Source organism: Oncorhynchus mykiss, chromosome 16 (assembly GCF_057628025.1).
Source record: "Oncorhynchus mykiss isolate SJ-2025 chromosome 16, ASM5762802v1, whole genome shotgun sequence".
Lineage (NCBI taxonomy): Eukaryota > Metazoa > Chordata > Actinopteri > Salmoniformes > Salmonidae > Oncorhynchus > Oncorhynchus mykiss.
In genome coordinates this window covers 59,212,669-59,231,578 of record NC_143037.1, presented here as the reverse complement: position 1 = coordinate 59,231,578, position 18,910 = coordinate 59,212,669, and the positions used below count along the sequence as shown (strand labels likewise).

Genomic DNA, 18,910 nt, shown 5'->3' with positions numbered 1-18,910 from the left:
GCGAGGTGAGGTAAGGTGGGCGAGGTGAGGTGAGGTAAGGTGGGCGAGGTGAGGTGAGGTAAGGTGGGCGAGGTGAGGTAAGGTGGGCGAGGTGAGGTAAGGTGGGCGAGGTGAGGTAAGGTGGGCGAGGTGAGGTAAGGTGGGCGAGGTGAGGTAAGGTGGGCGAGGTGAGGTGGGTAAGGTAAGGTGGGCGAGGTGAGGTAAGGTGGGCGAGGTGAGGTAAGGTGGGTAAGGTAAGGTAAGGTGGGCAAGGTAAGGTGGGCGAGGTGAGGTAAGGTGGGCGAGGTAAGGTGGGCGAGGTGAGGTAAGGTGGGTAAGGTAATGTGGACGAGGTGAGGTAAGGTAAGGTGGGTAAGGTAACGTGGGCGAGGTAAGGTGGGCGAGGTGAGGTAAGTTGGGCGAGGTGAGGTAAGGTGGGCGAGGTGAGGTTAGATGGGGAAGGTAAGGTGGACGAGGTGAGGTAAGGTAAGGTGGGTAAGGTAACGTGGGCGAGGTGAGGTAAGGTGGGCATGGTAAGGTGGGCTAGGTGAGGTAAGGTAGGCAAGGTGAGGTAAGGTAAGGTGGGCGAGGTGAGGTAAGGTGGGTAAGGTGAGCGAGGTGAGGTAAGGTAAGGTGGGTAAGGTAAGGTGGGCGAGGTGAGGTGGGTAAGGTAAGGTGGGCAAGGTAAGGTGGGCGAGGTGAGGTAAGGTGGGCGAGGTGAGGTAAGGTGGGCGAGGTGAGGTAAGGTGGGCGAGGTGAGGTAAGGTGGGCGAGGTGAGGTAAGGTGGGCGAGGTGAGGTGAGGTGGGCGAGGTGAGGTGGGCGAGGTGAGGTGGGCGAGGTGAGGTGGGCGAGGTGAGGTGGGCGAGGTGAGGTGGGCAAGGTGAGGTGGGCAAGGTGAGGTGGGCAAGGTGAGGTGGGCAAGGTGAGGTGGGCAAGGTGAGGTGGGCAAGGTGAGGTGGGCAAGGTGAGGTGGGCAAGGTGAGGTGGGCAAGGTGAGGTGGGCAAGGTGAGGTGGGCAAGGTGAGGTGGGCAAGGTGAGGTGGGCGAGGTGAGGTGGGCGAGGTGAGGTGGGCGAGGTGAGGTGGGCGAGGTGAGGTAAGGTGGGCGAGGTAAGGTGGGCGAGGTGAGGTAAGGTGGGCGAGGTGAGGTAAGGTGGGCGAGGTGAGGTAAGGTGGGCGAGGTGAGGTAAGGTGGGCGAGGTGAGGTAAAGTGGGCGAGGTGAGGTAAGGTGGGCGAGGTGAGGTGGGCGAGGTGGGCGAGGTGAGGTGGGCGAGGTAAGGTGGGCGAGGTAAGGTGGGCGAGGTAAGGTGGGCGAGGTAAGGTGGGCGAGGTAAGGTAAGTTGGGTAAGGTGGGCGAGGTGAGGTAAGTTAAGGTGGGCAAGGTAAGGTGGGCGAGGTAAGGTAAGGTGGGCGAGGTGAGGTAAGGTGGGCGAGGTGAGGTGAGGTAAGGTGGGCGAGGTGAGGTAAGGTGGGCGAGGTGAGGTAAGGTAAGGTGGGCAAGGTAAGGTGGGCGAGGTAAGGTAAGGTAAGGTAAGGTGGGCGAGGTGAGGTAAGTCAGGTAAGGTAAGGTGGGCGAGGTAAGGTAAGTCGGGTAAGGTAAGATGGGTAAGGTAAGGTGGGCGAGGTGAGGTAAGGTAAGGTGGGCGAGGTAAGGTGGGTAAGGTAAGGTGGGTAAGGTAAGGTGGGTAAGGTAAGGTGGGCGAGGTGAGGTAAGGTGGGCGAGGTGAGGTAAGGTAAGGTGGGCGAGGTGAGGTAAGGTAAGGTGGGCAAGGTGAGGTGGGCAAGGTGAGTAAGGTAAGGTGGGCAAGGTGGGGTGGGCGAGGTGAGGTAAGGTAAGGTGGGCAAGGTAAGGTGGGCAAGGTGAGGTGGGCAAGGTGAGGTGGGCAAGGTGAGGTGGGCAAGGTGAGGTGGGCAAGGTGAGGTGGGCAAGGTGAGGTGGGCAAGGTAAGGTGGGCAAGGTAAGGTGGGCAAGGTAAGGTGGGCAAGGTAAGGTGGGCAAGGTAAGGTGGGCAAGGTGAGGTGGGCAAGGTGAGGTGGGCAAGGTGAGGTGGGCAAGGTGAGGTGGGCAAGGTGAGGTGGGCAAGGTGTGGTGGGTAAGGTGAGGTGGGTAAGGTAAGGTGGGCGAGGTGAGGTAAGGTGGGTAAGGTGGGCGAGGTGAGGTAAGGTGGGTAAGGTAAGGTGGGCGAGGTGAGGTAAGGTGGGCGAGGTGAGGTAAGGTGGGCAAGGTAAGGTGGGCGAGGTGAGGTAAGGTGGGCGAGGTAAGGTGGGCGAGGTGAGGTAAGGTGGGCAAGGTGAGGTTGGCGAGGTGAGGTAAGGTGGGCGAGGTGAGGTAAGGTGGGTGAGGTGAGGTAAGGTGGGCGAGGTGAGGTGAGGTAAGGTGGGCGAGGTGAGGTGGGCGAGGTGAGGTAAGGTGGGCAAGGTGAGGTTGGCGAGGTGAGGTAAGGTGGGCGAGGTGAGGTAAGGTGGGTGAGGTGAGGTAAGGTGGGCGAGGTGAGGTAAGGTGGGCGAGGTGAGGTAAGGTGGGCGAGGTGAGGTAAGGTGGGCGAGGTGAGGTGGGTAAGGTAAGGTGGGCGAGGTGAGGTAAGGTGGGTAAGGTAAGGTGGGCGAGGTGAGGTAAGGTGGGCGAGGTGAGGTAAGGTAAGGTGGGCGAGGTGAGGTAAGGTAAGGTGGGTGAGGTGGGCAAGGTGAGTAAGGTAAGGTGGGCAAGGTGAGGTGGGCAAGGTGAGTAAGGTAAGGTGGGCAAGGTGAGGTGGGCAAGGTGAGGTGGGCATGGTGAGGTGGGCAAGGTGGGGTGGGCGAGGTGGGGTGGGCGAGGTGAGGTAAGGTAAGGTGGGCAAGGTGAGGTGGGCAAGGTGAGGTGGGCAAGGTGAGGTGGGCAAGGTGAGGTGGGCAAGGTGAGGTGGGCAAGGTGAGGTGGGCAAGGTAAGGTGGGCAAGGTGAGGTGGGCAAGGTGAGGTGGGCAAGGTGAGGTGGGCAAGGTGAGGTGGGCAAGGTGAGGTGGGCAAGGTGAGGTGGGCAAGGTGGGCAAGGTGAGGTGGGCAAGGTGAGGTGGGTAAGGTAAGGTGGGTAAGGTGGGCGAGGTGAGGTAAGGTGGGTAAGGTAAGGTGGGCGAGGTAAGGTGGGCGAGGTAAGGTGGGCGAGGTGAGGTAAGGTGGGTGAGGTAAGGTGGGCGAGGTGAGGTAAGGTGGGCAAGGTGAGGTTGGCGAGGTGAGTTAAGGTGGGCGAGGTGAGGTAAGGTGGGCGAGGTGAGGTAAGGTGGGCAAGGTGAGGTAAGGTGGGCGAGGTGAGGTAAGGTGGGCGAGGTGAGGTAAGGTGGGCGAGGTGAGGTAAGGTGGGCGAGGTGAGGTAAGGTGGGCGAGGTGAGGTAAGGTAAGGTGGGCAAGGTAAGGTGGGCGAGGTGAGGTGGGCGAGGTGAGGTAAGGTGGGTGAGGTAAGGTGGGCGAGGTGAGGTAAGGTGGGCAAGGTGAGGTTGGCGAGGTGAGGTAAGGTGGGCGAGGTGAGGTAAGGTGGGCAAGGTGAGGTAAGGTGGGCGAGGTGAGGTAAGGTGGGCGAGGTGAGGTAAGGTGGGCGAGGTGAGGTAAGGTGGGCGAGGTGAGGTAAGGTGGGCGAGGTGAGGTAAGGTGGGCGAGGTGAGGTAAGGTGGGCGAGGTGAGGTGGGTAAGGTAAGGTGGACGAGGTGAGGTAAGGTAAGGTGGGTAAGGTAACGTGGGCGAGGTGAGGTAAGGTGGGCGAGGTGAGGTAAGTTGGGCGAGGTGAGGTGAGCGAGGTAAGGTGGGCGAGGTAAGGTGGGCGAGGTAAGGTGGGCGAGGTAAGGTGGGCGAGGTAAGGTAAGGTGGGCAAGGTAAGGTGGGCGAGGTGAGGTAAGGTGGGCGAGGTGAGGTAAGGTAAGGTGGGCGAGGTGAGGTAAGGTAAGGTGGGCGAGGTGAGGTAAGGTGGGCGAGGTGAGGTAAGGTGGGCGAGGTGAGGTAAGGTGGGCGAGGTGAGGTAAGGTGGGCGAGGTGAGGTAAGGTGGGCGAGGTGAGGTGGGTAAGGTAAGGTGGGCAAGGTAAGATGGGCGAGGTGAGGTAAGGTGGGCAAGGTGAGGTAAGGTAGGTAAGGTAAGGTGGGCAAGGTAAGGTGGGCAAGGTAAGGTTAGGTGGGCAAGGTAAGGTGGGCAAGGTAAGGTGGGCGAGGTGAGGTAAGGTGGGCGAGGTGAGGTAAGGTGGGCGAGGTGAGGTAAGGTGGGCGAGGTGAGGTAAGGTGGGCGAGGTGAGGTAAGGTGGGCGAGGTGAGGTAAGGTGGGCGAGGTGAGGTAAGGTGGGCGAGGGGAGGTAAGGTAAGTGAGTGCAGACATCAAATGATAAATTTTTTTAATTCACAACTATTTTTAAAATATAAAAGCAAGCCCCTAAAAACACAGAGAGCGCTTATTTCAAACAGTGTTAGGAGCAGGAGTGTTGACGTGACAACTCTAGACACACTGGCTGTGTCCGAATACCTGAGGTGGGCAAGGTGAGTAAGGTAAGGTGGGCAAGGTGAGGTGGGCAAGGTGAGTAAGGTAAGGTGGGCAAGGTGGGGTGGGCGAGGTGAGGTAAGGTAAGGTGGGCAAGGTAAGGTGGGCAAGGTGAGGTGGGCAAGGTGGGCAAGGTGAGGTGGGCAAGGTGAGGTGGGCAAGGTGAGGTGGGCAAGGTGGGGTGGGCGAGGTGAGGTAAGGTAAGGTGGGCAAGGTGAGGTGGGCAAGGTGAGGTGGGCAAGGTGAGGTGGGCAAGGTGAGGTGGGCAAGGTGAGGTGGGCAAGGTGAGGTGGGCAAGGTGAGGTGGGCAAGGTGAGGTGGGCAAGGTAAGGTGGGCAAGGTAAGGTGGGCAAGGTAAGGTGGGCAAGGTAAGGTGGGCAAGGTAAGGTGGGCAAGGTAAGGTGGGCAAGGTAAGGTGGGCAAGGTAAGGTGGGCAAGGTGAGGTGGGCAAGGTGAGGTGGGCAAGGTGAGGTGGGCAAGGTGAGGTGGGCAAGGTGGGCAAGGTGGGCAAGGTGAGGTGGGCAAGGTGGGCAAGGTGAGGTGGGTAAGGTAAGGTAAGGTGGGTAAGGTGGGCGAGGTGAGGTAAGGTAAGTGAGTGCAGACATCAAATGATACATTTTTTTAATTCACAACTATTTTAAAAATATAAAAGCAAGCCCCTAAAAACACAGAGAGCGCTTATTTCAAACAGTGTTAGGAGCAGGAGTGTTGACGTGACAACTCTAGACACACTGGCTGTGTCCGAATACCTGTACTTGCAATCTAAATAGTAGGCATACAATTTATTTATTTTTTATAGTATGTGACATTTCCAAAAAATTGTATGCATTAAATGACAGGATGTCATACTCATTTTGGCTTTTCATTTAGTAGAATTCGCTGAAGAGAATTGTCTTTCCAGACACGCGTGTGACAACAGCTGATAATCGCGCTGTACCAAAATTAACAAATGGCAGAAATCAACATAATTGCACATTGATAACGTATTCTCAGTAGGATGAGCCTAGTCGTTGACTACTGTATCCGCTTTTACTTAAAAGTATGTTCCAAATAGTATGTAGTACACAGTATGCAGTTTAAGTAGTAGACAAGACAGATTTCAGACACAGCGTCTCCTTTTCAATTTTAGGAGGTGACAAAAATAATTCTTAAAAGGGAAACATGAAGACTTGTGAAAGAGTGTAGATCCAAAAGAAGGGTGAGGATGTGTGAATTGTAGATCGAAAACCTGGTTTGTACCTGGAATCCTGCGGCTGGCGTTTCCGTGTTATTGTCAGAGTCGCTCCTTCCATTCTGAGGAGCCATCTTGAAATATAAGTAATGGACATATGATGTGATGAGTGTGAAAAGTTTCCCTGTTTTTGTATGACAATGCCAGGAGGGGGGGACACGGTCACTGTATAAACTGCAGCAGCACATGCCACCTACGCCACCCTCTGGACATTCAGTGCAACTGCAGCCATAGTAAAAAATAAACAGAAAAAAAATGACAAAATATAAACTGACAAGCTCCAGACATTTCAAACCCAACTTACTTTACAAACTACCAGGCACCCACCCTACCCATGCATCCCTGTGTGCATCTCAACAGTCTAAAGTGTCATCCTTGCCTTGGTCTGCACAGATCTGAAAAGGCGGTAAATTTGGGGATGATATGACGGAAAGGTATTTCAGGATCAACTCTCCACTATCTGTGTTTCCAGAGCAGTGCAGATGAGGGATGTCAGTAGGGATAGAAAGAAACTTTAGACTATTGAGACAGGGCCCCTCTGTCCCCCTGGCGTCTCACCTTGAGGTGCAGGTCGGCGGCAATGACCCTCTGCTCCAGGTCCTCCACCCAGCGGAGGGCTCCGACGTCTGTCTCCAGGGCCCGCTCCTGGACCTGCCATGGCTGCTGCAGGGACTCTAGCAGGGCCTCTCCCTCCTTCACCTTCACCTGGAATATAGGGTCTGACGGGAGGACGGAGAGAAGGGAGATGCAAGGGGAAGGGGAAAGAGAAAAAAGGACAAGGAAAGTGTCATCATCCCATTTCCATTCATTACAACAACATACTTATTTAAAGTCCCATTGATGTCCAAAGCAGCTTCACTATGAAACAACCAAATCTGACACACTATGACTTTTCATATCCCCATCTTTTCCTGACCAGTGCTCACTGACTCACCGTTGATGGGCCGTGTGCAGACCTCAGCCAGGTACTCCATGTGTTTGGCCAAGTGTTTGTGGAGCACCTTCTCCCGGATGCCTCGTGGGTGCAGGGCCTGCAGGGTGGCCGTCAGGTCCTCAGGCTCCTTTATCCACCACCAGCCACGCACCATTGCTAACAAAACAACAGCAACACACACACTTGACACCAGCATGACACCAGCATCACACCGTAGCATGTTAGCAAACCATGCTAGCCATAATCGGCTAACCACACAGAAGCATATGATTAGATCTTGTAGTTTTGCTACTTCGGATAACCATACATAATCATGTAAGCCAAATCCGCAGCTCAAATTGCATTATGTTTACATTGCTGACAAGTGTCATCGTCAGACACTACAGATGATATTGGATAATCCGTAAGTAGTTTTCAATAGCATGTGTAAAAAAAAAAATGTTTTAAAGGATTGAACTGAATGGCTTACATGCTGGAATGGGCTTGACCACGAGCTGAGTGAAGTACTGTTGCTCTATCTCCTGGAAGAGTGTGGAAGAAGGGCGGCCACGACGCTTAGCTGCAGCCGCTCTAGCGCCAACCCTGCGGGCGGGACTGCCGCCCCTCCTCCGCCTGCGCCCTGGTTTGGCTGGGCTGGGGGTCACCTGGGGTGTGGGGTCTGGTACAGACTGGAGAGAGGGAGAAAGATAGTTTAATAAGAGATAAAAATCTTCTTTGATGAAGAAAACATGTTCAACAGTAGTAACTTATGTTGAGTGTTCTCTCCCATGAGGGTCCTGAAGTGTGTGCAGGGGGCTGAGGGGGAATCACCTGCAGCAGTGGAGCAGCAAGGGCGGGCAGGGTGCTGGGGGTCAGAGGGAGGCGTTTGGGCGGCTTGCTGGGGGGGGTCTGAGGTTCTGTCAGAGAGGTTTTGTCACAAGGCTGTTTTGGCAGCAGGTTGAACCACTGCCCCTGTTTCTCCGCCATCTCTTTCACGCTATCCTCTGGTAGTCTGCCTTTAGGTGCCGTCCCTGTTATTGGCTCCGTCCCGTTGGTTAAGGCGCCTTGCAATTGGCTGAGACAGTTACTGAAAGTGGACTGAGTGAGGTCTTCTGTTCCATTGGTGGTGGTGGTGGTGTCCTGGGAAACGCCTGGCCCCGACTCCTCCCCGCCGGACTTGCTGCTACGGCGACGGCGGCGACACTTGGCGGTGCGGAGGTGTAGCTCCACCTCTGGTTTGATCTTGCGGGGGCGACCCCGGGCCCTGGGACTGCTCATAAGAGAGGCGGTGCCGGGGAGAGGGTCCTCTTTAGGGGGCAAGGAGGTCTGGGACTGGGGAGGGGAGGCGGGGGGGGCAGGGGTGGTTGTGGTCTTCTCCTCCACTTTGGGTTCCCTCTTCAGAAGAGTGACGGGCACCTCCTTCACCAGGATATCTTCTGTCGCTAACAGACAGAGGATGGATATGTTTAGAGTCAATAAAAAGATGGCTAGCAGAGGGTTGAGAGCAGTTGCTCTGCAACTCACCTAGGATCTCCTCAGGCCCCTCCACCAGCACCCCTCCCAGGTGGGGCAGGAGCAAGTATCTCCGGCGGAACCGGTCCTGGCCCAGAGACACCGCCCGCAGGGAGTGGGAGGACTGGAGCAGCTTCTTACGGAAAAACACCTGTCGCTGTGGAGGAAAAAATAAACAAACATACATATATATATATCACACACATACACACAAAAGTATGTGGACACCCTTTCAAATGAGTGGATTTGTTTATTTCAGCCACACCCGTTACTGACAGGTGTATAAAAATCAAGCACACAGCCATGCAATCTCCATAGACAAACATTGGCAGTAGAATGGCCTTACTCAAGAGCGCAGTTCATTGTGGCACCGTCACAGGATGCCACCTTTCCAACAAGTCAATTCGTCAAATTTCTGCCCTGCTAGCGCTGCCCCGGTCAACTGTAAGTGCTGTTATTGTGAAGTGGAACCACCTAGGAGCAACAACGGCTCAACCGCAATATGGTAGGTCACACAAGATCACAGAATGGGACCGCCGAGTGATGAAGCGCGTTTTCAATTTTCACCTAAAATGACATACCCAAATCTAACTGGCTGTAGCTCAGGCCCTGAAGCAAGGATATGCATATTCTTGGTACCATTTGAAAGGAAACACTGAGGTTTGTGGAAATGTCAATTGAATGGAGGAGTATATAACACAATCGATCTGGTCGAAGAAAATACAAAAGACAAAAACCAACACAATAGATCTGGTAGACTACAAAAACAAAACAAAAACGTTTTTTCTACCACCATCTTCGAAATGCAACAGGAAGGTCCCAAAGGAAGGCCATCACTCTGGATGTAATTCCGATGGTGTCCACAAGACGGCAACAGTGTATGTGCAAAGTTTCAGACGGATAACTTGAAGTATGAGCAAACTACATGACATTTAGTGTGAAGTCACCCAGGTACATTTGGGCAAATCGTGAAGGAGACATTTACATTTTTCTGCAAGAATATCGTCAAATCTGTATACTTGGACTTTGATTTAGCTTTCCAGTATTAGTAGCCATATCGTAAATTCAACATTTGCAAAACATCCTGTTTTCATAACTCTCCATATTCTTGTAATTTTTGTCCAAAAGGAAAAGGCTTGCTGTCGCACAAGGTTAGCAGCAGAACTTGCCGACAGCGTTGGGGTTTCCGCATACTCCCGTAAAGCCCAGCTCGTTGGCTATCTAGCTAGCGTTGTTGGTGCTTATTTGACAAAGTTACAGTCAATCAAGTGAAGACCAACCACGTAACAGTGCAGTTATATTAACAAGAATTTAAGCTTTCAGCCGATATAAGACACATATGTACCGACATTTGTTGTTTCTCTAAAATCTGATTTATAAAACTGTCCTGTTGACGGGACCCCTATCCCTACGTTAAGCGTCTGCTGGAGTGGCATAAAGCTCGCCGCCATTGGACTCTGGAGCAATGGAAAGGCGTTCTCTGGAGTGATCAAGCTTCACCATATGGCAGTCTGACGGACAAATCTGGGTTTGGCGGATGCCAGGAGAACGCTACCTACCCTAATGCACAGTGCCAACTGTAAAGTTTGGTGGAGGAGAAATAATGGTCTGAGGCTGTTTTTTCATGATTTGCGCTAGGCCCCTTAGTTAGAGTGAAGGGAAATATTAATGCTACAGCATACAATGACATTCCAGACGATTGTTGCAACAGTTTGGGGAAGGCCCTTCCCTGTTACGGCATGACAATGTCCCCGTGCACAAAGCGAAGTCCAGATCTCGGTTTGTCGAGATCGGTGTGGAAGAACTTGACTGGCCTGCCAGTCGACTTGCTTCCACTGCGGCTGAACATCCCCACAGCAATGTTACACCATGTAGTGGAAAGCCTTTCCAGAAGAGTGGAGACTGTTATAGAGGGGACCAACGACGTGCAGGTGTCCACATAATTTTGGTCATGTAGGGTGACATTTTCCTCAAACAAAACAACTCAGAACTGTGAACACAATGTAGTTACACTGATAGAAAAGACACTACAGAAGAACAAAATTAATGCCTTACCTTGGTTAGCTTATCGATCTGCCTCTCCAACTCTGGAATGCTGGCGTTGGTGGGGCTGTCAGTCTGTGGAAAGGACATTTGGTGAGTATAATACAGACATCCTCACCAACACATTGAGATTGACACAAACACACACACGCACTTCACTCAGTTTGGGCTCCTCCTTGGGTGTGCGGCGGCGGCTGCCCCTCTCCATGGGGCCGCCGCTCTCTTCCAGACTGAGGTTCTCCTCCTCTGCCACCCTGGCACTGCGCCTCCTCTCCTCTAGATAGAGCTCCTCCTCAGACCGCCCCGTACGCCGTGCTAGAGCTGCCTTCAGTCTGGGAGATCACACACATAAAGCCCCAGTGATATAACACTCTCCTTCCACAAACTAAAATAAATCTAAATTCAAGGAGCTATGACTGGTCTTACTTGCGCAATTTCCCCTCGATGATCCACTTGTTCTTCCTGTAAGTAGCCCTGTTTTCCAGTGTGTTGTCAATCTCACTGCAATGCAAAACAATACAAACAAGGTTTACTTTAAATGTGGGATATCCTTTCCAGAAGGGGTTTCTTTTGACACATTTTTGCTGTAAAATATATTTGCATCATACTTAGGATATGGTTGTTATTAACTCCTTAGGGAGAAACTGTGTATTGTCATCCTGACCTTATGACAATGTTGCTGCCGTTGAGCTCCTCCACCAGGAAGCCCAGGATGGCAGCCTTGGTGTCGGGGTTGAGGGTGAGGAAGGTCTTGGTCCGCAGCACGTTGCACACCTCCATGTCAAAGCCATGGGACTCCAGGAAGATCCTCAGGCCCTCAGACACTGTGCTGCGAGTCAGCTCCAGGTCCACCAGCTTCTCCCCTAGGATCTTCACCGACTAGAGGGAGAGAAAGAGGGGGATTGAAGAAATTGAACTAGGTAAATCTGTTGAACTAGAGTTTACATGTAACATACAGCTAAATACATTTTTTAATTGGTAAACTATAGCTAACAGTAAAATGTCTACATGGAGACAGCGCTTTGTCAAACAAATATTTAGGAACAACCATCTCCAAAACTATCTCCATACAGTCAACAACACACACCTGGTAGTAGGGTGGCAGGCCTGGGTCGTGTAGTGCGGCCTCCACCAGCTTTATGAGCAGATCCTGGACCTCGCTTTGACTGTCTCCCAGGCCCAGGAGGCCCTCCTGCAGGGTGCTGAGGCTAGGCACATCAGTGGGGATGTGGAGGCCCAGCACCTTGCCATAGCTGTACAGGAACTCCACCACAGTCAGGCAGTGGGAGAAGGCCACACCAGAAAGAACCAAGCCAGGGATCCGAGACAGCTCCGGAAGGGGCTGGTGGTCTGTGAGACACATGTCCTCAGTGGGCTTCTTCAGCTCCTCCAGGATCATCTGCTGTCTCCTCCTCTCCTCCAGCCGTCTCTGGGCCTGGGCCCTCCTCTCCACCTGCTTCTTAGCTGCCAGGGCTGCCTGGGCCGCAGCCTCCGCCTCTGCCTGGGCAGCAGCCAGGGCTTTGGCCTTACTCCTGGCCCCCAGCACCCTTTTCCCCTTGGCCAACCTCTCCTGGTCAGTCTCCACAACCGGTGGCGGCACCTCAACCTTCTTCCTAGGGCCGCGCTTCTTGGGCTCAGGGGCGGGTGGCTGTGGTGGGGCCGGCTGTGAGGCCTCCTGGTCGGCTGGTTCAGCCTTCACCTCCTTGGTCTCCTTGTCCAGCTGAACAGAGGGTAAGAGGGGTTTGTTAAATAGAGTGTGGCCGATTATTGCTTTGGTCAAAAATATATATATTTATATATAAATATGCCTTACCTTCGCTTGCTTTTTCTCCTGTCGGATCTTTTTATTCTTGTTATCCTCCTTTCTTTTCATCCTTGCCTAGAAGAGAGCAATGGAACCATTTGAGTTAAGTGTGTTGGAGACAACCTGGATACACCACCAACATGTAATGTTACAGCACGTCTTCAGATTTTGATACTTAGTATACCGTACCTTTCTCTTCATTTTCTTCTTGATTTTGACAAGTTTCTCCTTGTCCTCCTCAGTCAGACCATCTAAAATGAGATAAACACGTTTACATTGGAGACTTCAAAATCCCCAACCTAATTGAAGCTTTTTGATGCAGACAGATTCTACAATATTACATGGCTGATTATTTTGTGCCATTGAATAAGTCTGTACAGGAGCTTACTTTCCAACCAGTGAACACAGACTCATATCGCCAGGCTATGACCTCCACTCACCCTTGGCCTCTAGCCTCTTCAGCATTCTGGCATCCACCTTGCTCAGCAGGTCCACCATCTTGGGTTTGGGCGGCCTGCCAGGCTTTCGGACTGGCCCACCCTTGGTACGACGAGCTCGGGGCCGGGGCATCTCTTTGTCAGGGTTTGGAGGTCGGCCACGTCGGCCTGTGATGGCCATGATCATGGAGGGCACCTCCTCATTGGCCAGTAGGCACCATTTCACTCCCTGGAAGAGATCATATGAAAAGTTTTATGGGAAATGTGTTTTATGATATTATTGACAGTGTGCGTTGAGTTATTACTGTAGGTATTTATGATGAAAAATCTGTCAGCAAATACAATAAATTCACACACACCTCAGTGGAGTCCCTCTCCTCGTAGAAGTCTCCTACGGGCATGCGGGGGCTGAAACTGAAGTGTTCCCTGGTCACAGCAGTGTCCTGGTGCCTGTTTAGATACTGAGGGAGAACAGGGTCGTCAGTCAGTGGCATCAGAGCAGAAGAACATGGACAAACACAGGTCATAGGTCACCGAGTCATCCACCCACAGTATGAGCAAATAATGGGTTGATTAAATGCAGCTACAGTTATGCCTGTATGCTAAAAACATGGCCTCTCCATAGTCTCTTAATTTAGATGGTCACAGTCAATCTCTCACCCAAAATTAGTGTCTGTCTGATGTGGTAAATGCCCTGAGGTAAAGAAAACCCATTGTATAAAGGACTATTTATAGCTGCTGAAGTTCTCTCGTGTATCACACAATAAATTGACAGTAAGATTATGTTGTGCCAAAATGGCTCCTGTGGTGAGGTTTTACTGTAACTCAGGGCCATTTACCTTGATGACTTCAGGAAACTGCTTCATCCTCCTCCCACAGGGGCTGTAGTACCAGGTCTCGCCCTTGAGTCGGTCCTCATTCTTCTTGACCCGGATCTCCCTCCTCCAGCTAAAGCACAGATCAATAGAAAGTCAGTTGAGAACCACATTCAACAGAGTAAAAGCAGCACATAGTATCCATGCAGTGGGCCTAGAATAGAAGGATGAAACTGAGGGGTTTTGTATTTATGGGTGAACATAAACCTTCTGCACTTTCCACACACTAGAAGTATTTGGCACAGAGAAAGCCTAATTAAGGGGGACTTCTCGCTCCATAAACTGTATAAATCAGAGTGTATGTATCATTACCCGTGGAGCAGAGGGAAGTAGACCTGCTCCTCTGTTGCTATCCTCCTTCTAGGAGTGTCACCTGTACAAAGAACAAAGATAGTTGAATCAGATCAGTACCAAATGACTCATCCATCAACAATGCCATTGGTTTAGAGTTTATAATCATTGGGTTATAACTATATCTAGTTGAAAAATATGTAACCATTTTTCAATAATTTCCAGTATTAAAGTAGTTTGCTCATTCATTACCCGCAGTGGAACTGTCGTCGCCGTCGTTGACGTTATTGTCATCATCATTGGGTTTAGTGTCAATGTCCATTTTTGCTATTTTGTGTGGCTTCGGCTCCAGAACACTTACTTTCTTGACTCTAACTTTCTTGGGTTTGATCACTGGTGGGATCTCGCCACTGGTCAGACATGGTTTACCAATGGTAGTGACTGGTCCACTTTGACCAGGAAGTAAGCCTTCAGCAGAATGTTCAGGCTCTCCTGTGGCTGCTACTGGTTCAATCTTCTTTCTCTTTCTAGGTCGTCCCTTTTCCTTGTTCTCTCCTACCTCAAGCTTCTTCCTCCTCTCTACCTTTATCTTCTCTACCTTTGGAGTTTTAATAGCAGACTTCCGCTGGGCTTTCCCAGGGGCCTGCGGAACTGGAGAGTGACAACAGAAATTTCAGAAATCCTTGTTTGTACACTACCTTTTTCAAAATGAATTAGTTACACAGATAAAAAAAAGGGATAAAGAGAAGTTGGTTTACCGGGAATGGAGGCTGCTTGAGTGCGTGGCTTCCTGGGTTTCCTTGGTGTTTTGGTCTTTTGGCCAGTCGTGGGCAGGGCTGGGGCACCTAGGGGCAGGAGCGGGGCTCCAACCAGGCTTTCCACCAGGGCACTGAGCGCCGCTGTGTGCTTGCCTTTATCCATGATAACAGGTGGTGCCATGATGGTAGCAGCACTGGCCTTGGTGCTGGTGGTGCCAGTGGAGTCTGGTATATCCCAGACCTCCGCCTCACGGTCACCTTCAGACCGTGTCAAGAGGGCATAAGGTTAATGGTCAATGTGTAGCAACATCGAATTAACGGAGTTACTGTTTGTTGACAAAATATGTATTTCCATTGTTGGCTGTGATAATTTCCAAGACCTAACCCACAACTCTTTCTTGCAAAGTTCTAGATTGCCACACATCTTACTTAACAGGAGATTCTGACTCATAAAAATCGAATTAATTACAAAAACATAGGTTGTCATACATCAACTATGGCAAGGATCTTACCTTTGTAGGCTGGGGTTGGTTTGGCAGGGCAATTTGAGCTTGACTGAGAGATGTCATTCTGGGACAAGTCAACACTGGAGTCCTGCATCTGAGAGGTGTTGTTCAGAGAGGACTCCAGCATGGACTCCTTGGTGCTCAGGCAGCTGTCCATGGTCTCCTCTGCCCGAGAAACGTTCTCTGTCTGGGAATCATCCAGAGTCAATTCCCTAGAGTCCTCCACAGAGGAGAAGCTGCTATCCATTGTAGTGTCTCCAACATGTGATGTTTCCTCCACGTGAGTGCTGTCATCCATGCGAGCGCTGTCATCCACGCGAGCGCTGTCATCCACGCGAGCGCTGTCATCCACGCGAGCGCTGTCATCCACGCGAGCGCTGTCGTCAAATAGAGATTTGCTGCCATCTACGCGAGAGCTGTCGTCAAAGCGGGAAGTGTCATCATCCGTGTGAGAGGTATCGTCAAACAGAGAGTTATCACCATCTACGCGGGAGATGTCATCCAATCGAGATGTGTCATTTATGCGAGAGGTATCGTGAAGTCTAGAAGTTTCATCAAACCGAGAGGCATCGTCAAATGACGAGTTGTTACTGATGTCATCTTCCTCAGTGAGGCTGAGGTCTTCCATATGGGTGCTGTCGAGGCGTATGGACTCCGCCTGCAAGGACTCGTCAAAAGACTCATCAACTGTTGACTCATCCGTCACACAGATGTCATCCAGACTTCTCTTCTCCTGGGGAATGTCTGCACCGCCCATCGGGGTGGTGTCATTTTTCTCAGCACAAACTTGGTCCCCAGGGGAGTCCTCTTGGTTCTTGGGGTGCAGTGTCGTCCCAGGAATAACTGTGAGGGGTTTGATTGAGTGTTTTTCACATTGACGAGTCGGAGACCCTGCGGAATCAATATTTGATGATGTTTTGACTCTGTCTGCTTCTACAGAGGGATCCTTCATGTTCCCCATGTACTTCATGTTCCCCATGCATCGCTCCTCTGGCTCTGGGGGAACCATCCGTTTAGGAGCTTGTGGAGGAGCAGGGGCGGATAGTGGAGGCGCAGAAGGTACCTCAAGAGGAGCAGTCATCACTGCAAGAGGCACAGACATCAAGGCAGGTGATTCAGACAATGGAGGATCTCTGGAGGTTTGGGATGTGAGAGGAGGAGGTCCAGACAGAGGTAGAGCTCTAGGGCCTTGGACTGTTAGAGGAGGCATAGACACCTCCTTTGGAAAGGAGGACACTACAGACACAGACACTGCGGGAGGGGCAGAAACTGCTAGGGGACAAGTAGACACTGATTGAGAAAGTGAGGACACTGATATAGAACGTGAACTGACTGCTGAATGAGGCCTGGACACTGCTGAGGGAGGTGCCATGATTGCCACCGAGGGAGTAGACACCACTGGGGAAGGAGCAGATGCAGACATTGATGACGAAGTCCAAAACGTTTCTCGAAGTGCTCCAAATAAATTAGGGGGAGAAGAAGTCAGAGGAGGTAGTCTGGATCCTTGGACCATCTGTTGAAGAGCGGGGATAGGCACAGACATGGAGTGCGGGAGAGCAGACACCATGGTAGAAGTCGAGACCACTGCAGGAGGTGTAGATGTAGTGTGAGCAGTCTGATGTGCCACAGACACTGGGGGACGAGCACTGACTGGATTGGGAGCAGACACAGATGGAGGTCTAGAGGATTTGTCCAGTAAAGGAGAAAGAGCAGATGGCTTAGGAGGAGGTGCAGACAATGAGGAGGGAGGTGATACGACTGATGGAAGTGTGGACACAGTCACTGGAAAAGGTCTTAGGCCTTGTAACATCAGAGGAGGCGACGACAGCCTGGGAGGAGGCCCGAGCACAGGGGGAGAAGGAGCAGAGGACACAGGAGGAGCTGAGTTTCGGGGAGGCGTAGAAGTAACAGAGGAAGATGAAACAACAGGAGGCCCTGAGGCACTCATATGAGCCATAGACACTGCAGGAGGTGCAGAGACCCTAGGAGGGGTTGCTGCCTTAGCTGAAGGAGGTGTGGAAACCACAGGGGGAGGCGCCGACATCGAGTGTGGAGGCTCAGGCAGCGCAGACTCCCTCGCTAAGGTAGTCATTTCATGGTGCTGGGCCATTGGCTGCTTGGAGCGCTGGCAGTAGTCACTGGTGGGCCCCATAGGAGGTCCAGGGGGCTTGGGAGGGTAGCTGTCGCTTTTAGGCAGCCGCTGGGCGACTGACGCCCTCTCCATCCCATTGTAGCCTTTATCCACATCCTTAAACGTTTCACTCATCCGCACTAGGGAACACAAAACAGTCAGACCATTAGAAATGACAAGAACAAAACACAGCAGCGGCAAGGCAATTCAAAGGAGGGAATCTGAAGAGCAGATGGAGCTTTTATAAAACACCTTGTCGACAATCTTATGCATGCCAGCGTTCCACTTCAGTGAGATGACAATAAATATATTGCCTGTATGAAGGGCCAGGAGTTTTTCGCTATGTATTGTGGTGCACACTAAATTGGAGTTGAGCTACACCCGACTACAGTGGTTGAGAATCAAGAAATATGTGAGGTGAGATTTACAACATGATTTATCTCAGGAGATACAGGCCAGGGTCCAAACCAGGAAACAAGTAAGGTTCTCTGACATGGAGCGCTAACTACAGTCAAACAGGAACAATGAATGACCTATAGATAAGCCTACATTTCGAACCACTGCAAGAGGTGACTTTCCTAAACTTTTTGGGACTTGTCCATACTGTAACCTGTGTTAGAAGGAATCCAGCTGACACATCCTTATTCCTTTCCACAAAAAATGTCCTCTCGTCAGAAAATGTCTCTTATCAAGCTGAGATGACAGAATATGCAAACACAGTTTCAGTTCTGTCATGGAAACAGTTGACAGCGTTGACATTTAAAAAAATCTGCTTAGTGAATTCAATTACTGACAGCTGAGACACTGATTAGTAAATTAGCAGATAAGGCCTAATTGAAAGAGTTGAGTCATTGAAAAGAAAAATAGCTTTGAAACAGGAATTTCAAACACTTGTGATACATGGCGCTGTTTCTACAGATACTGTATTTAGCGACCACAGAAATATGAAAATGAAACACTTCTTCTGTGCTATAAAAATAGAAGGGGTTAGGTTACTCAGAAGACTTGAAATCTGTGTAAATATGTGCATCTCACCTTGCATGACAGCCGGCATCGCTACAGAACCACCATGGGGACTCCTCTCCCTGGTCTGGCTCTGGGGCGATCCACTATCCGCCATTGTCGAGGGTGACATCATGGGGACAGAAGACACCGCCATGGGGAGGGGGCTGCCTGTGCCCCCCCGGCCCATCTGGTGGTGCTGGGGGCTTCCCCGTGGAGGGGTGAAATTCTGGGAGGTAGGGGGCATCATTTGAGCCTGAGGTTGTGGAGTGGGAAGAGGTGGGTGCTGGGGCTGGTGCTGGTAGTAGGGAATCCCGTTGGACACCATGCTGTAGTGCTGAGGTTGCTGCTGCTGCTGGTGGTGGTGTTGCTGTGTCTGTTGGTGAGGGGGTGGCTGTGGAGGCTGCTGCTGGTGATGCTGTGAGGGCGCAATCCCAGGGTGCACCTGGCTCTGGTAGGCCCCGTACACGCTGTGCGAGTTATACCCCATTGCCATGGCTGTGCTGCTCTGCTGTTGCCCCGGGTTAACCCTGTTCCAGTACTGCCCCCCTGTAAGATTCATGTTTGGGGGTGGCACCACGGGGGGCTGACGGGACCCAGGCATGCCCCCGTTCAGTTGGTACTGTCCGTGACTCTGGAAATGCTGCTGGCTCTGTTGCTGCATCACCCCAGTGGGAGGCTGCTTCTGGTGCATGCCATGCCCAGGAGACAAGCTCATGGCTGGGCTGTACTGTGGCTGTCCTCCCCACAGGTAGTCGTAGCCCATGCTACTCTGGTGGTGGTGGTTGCTCATATGAGGGTATGGGGCTGTTGGAGTTTGGGAGCCAGACACACTGGACCCAATTACAGTAGTGCTGCCATTCACATTCATTTCGCCGTTCATATCTGCAAAGGTGGTCAGGGACAAGAGTAAGAGAAGACAGGTCAGATAATT

At 51.7% G+C, this 18,910-nt stretch overlaps 1 protein-coding gene across 3 annotated transcripts in view; it reads right to left on the bottom strand.

Annotated features, from left to right (window-relative positions):
• Window positions 1-18,910, bottom strand: part of LOC110492375 (uncharacterized) — a 43,061-nt gene that overhangs the window by 20,931 nt on the left and 3,220 nt on the right. For 2 of the 3 annotated variants that reach the window (XM_021566635.3, XM_021566634.3), the window contains exons 3-23: window positions 18,010-18,861; window positions 14,850-17,114; window positions 14,338-14,595; window positions 13,832-14,230; window positions 13,601-13,661; window positions 13,253-13,361; window positions 12,773-12,874; window positions 12,417-12,642; window positions 12,166-12,227; window positions 11,986-12,051; window positions 11,260-11,892; window positions 10,837-11,051; window positions 10,599-10,673; window positions 10,327-10,504; window positions 10,185-10,247; window positions 8,142-8,286; window positions 7,449-8,059; window positions 7,108-7,306; window positions 6,639-6,794; window positions 6,263-6,423; window positions 5,713-5,778 (exon numbers count right to left, since the gene is read on the bottom strand). In XM_021566635.3, the coding sequence (XP_021422310.3) occupies window positions 5,713-5,778; window positions 6,263-6,423; window positions 6,639-6,794; window positions 7,108-7,306; window positions 7,449-8,059; window positions 8,142-8,286; window positions 10,185-10,247; window positions 10,327-10,504; window positions 10,599-10,673; window positions 10,837-11,051; window positions 11,260-11,892; window positions 11,986-12,051; window positions 12,166-12,227; window positions 12,417-12,642; window positions 12,773-12,874; window positions 13,253-13,361; window positions 13,601-13,661; window positions 13,832-14,230; window positions 14,338-14,595; window positions 14,850-17,114; window positions 18,010-18,861 (6,902 nt within the window). The remainder of the gene's footprint in view (window positions 1-5,712; window positions 5,779-6,262; window positions 6,424-6,638; window positions 6,795-7,107; window positions 7,307-7,448; window positions 8,060-8,141; window positions 8,287-10,184; window positions 10,248-10,326; window positions 10,505-10,598; window positions 10,674-10,836; window positions 11,052-11,259; window positions 11,893-11,985; window positions 12,052-12,165; window positions 12,228-12,416; window positions 12,643-12,772; window positions 12,875-13,252; window positions 13,362-13,600; window positions 13,662-13,831; window positions 14,231-14,337; window positions 14,596-14,849; window positions 17,115-18,009; window positions 18,862-18,910) is intronic. The other variant, XM_021566636.3, reaches the window with a different exon arrangement.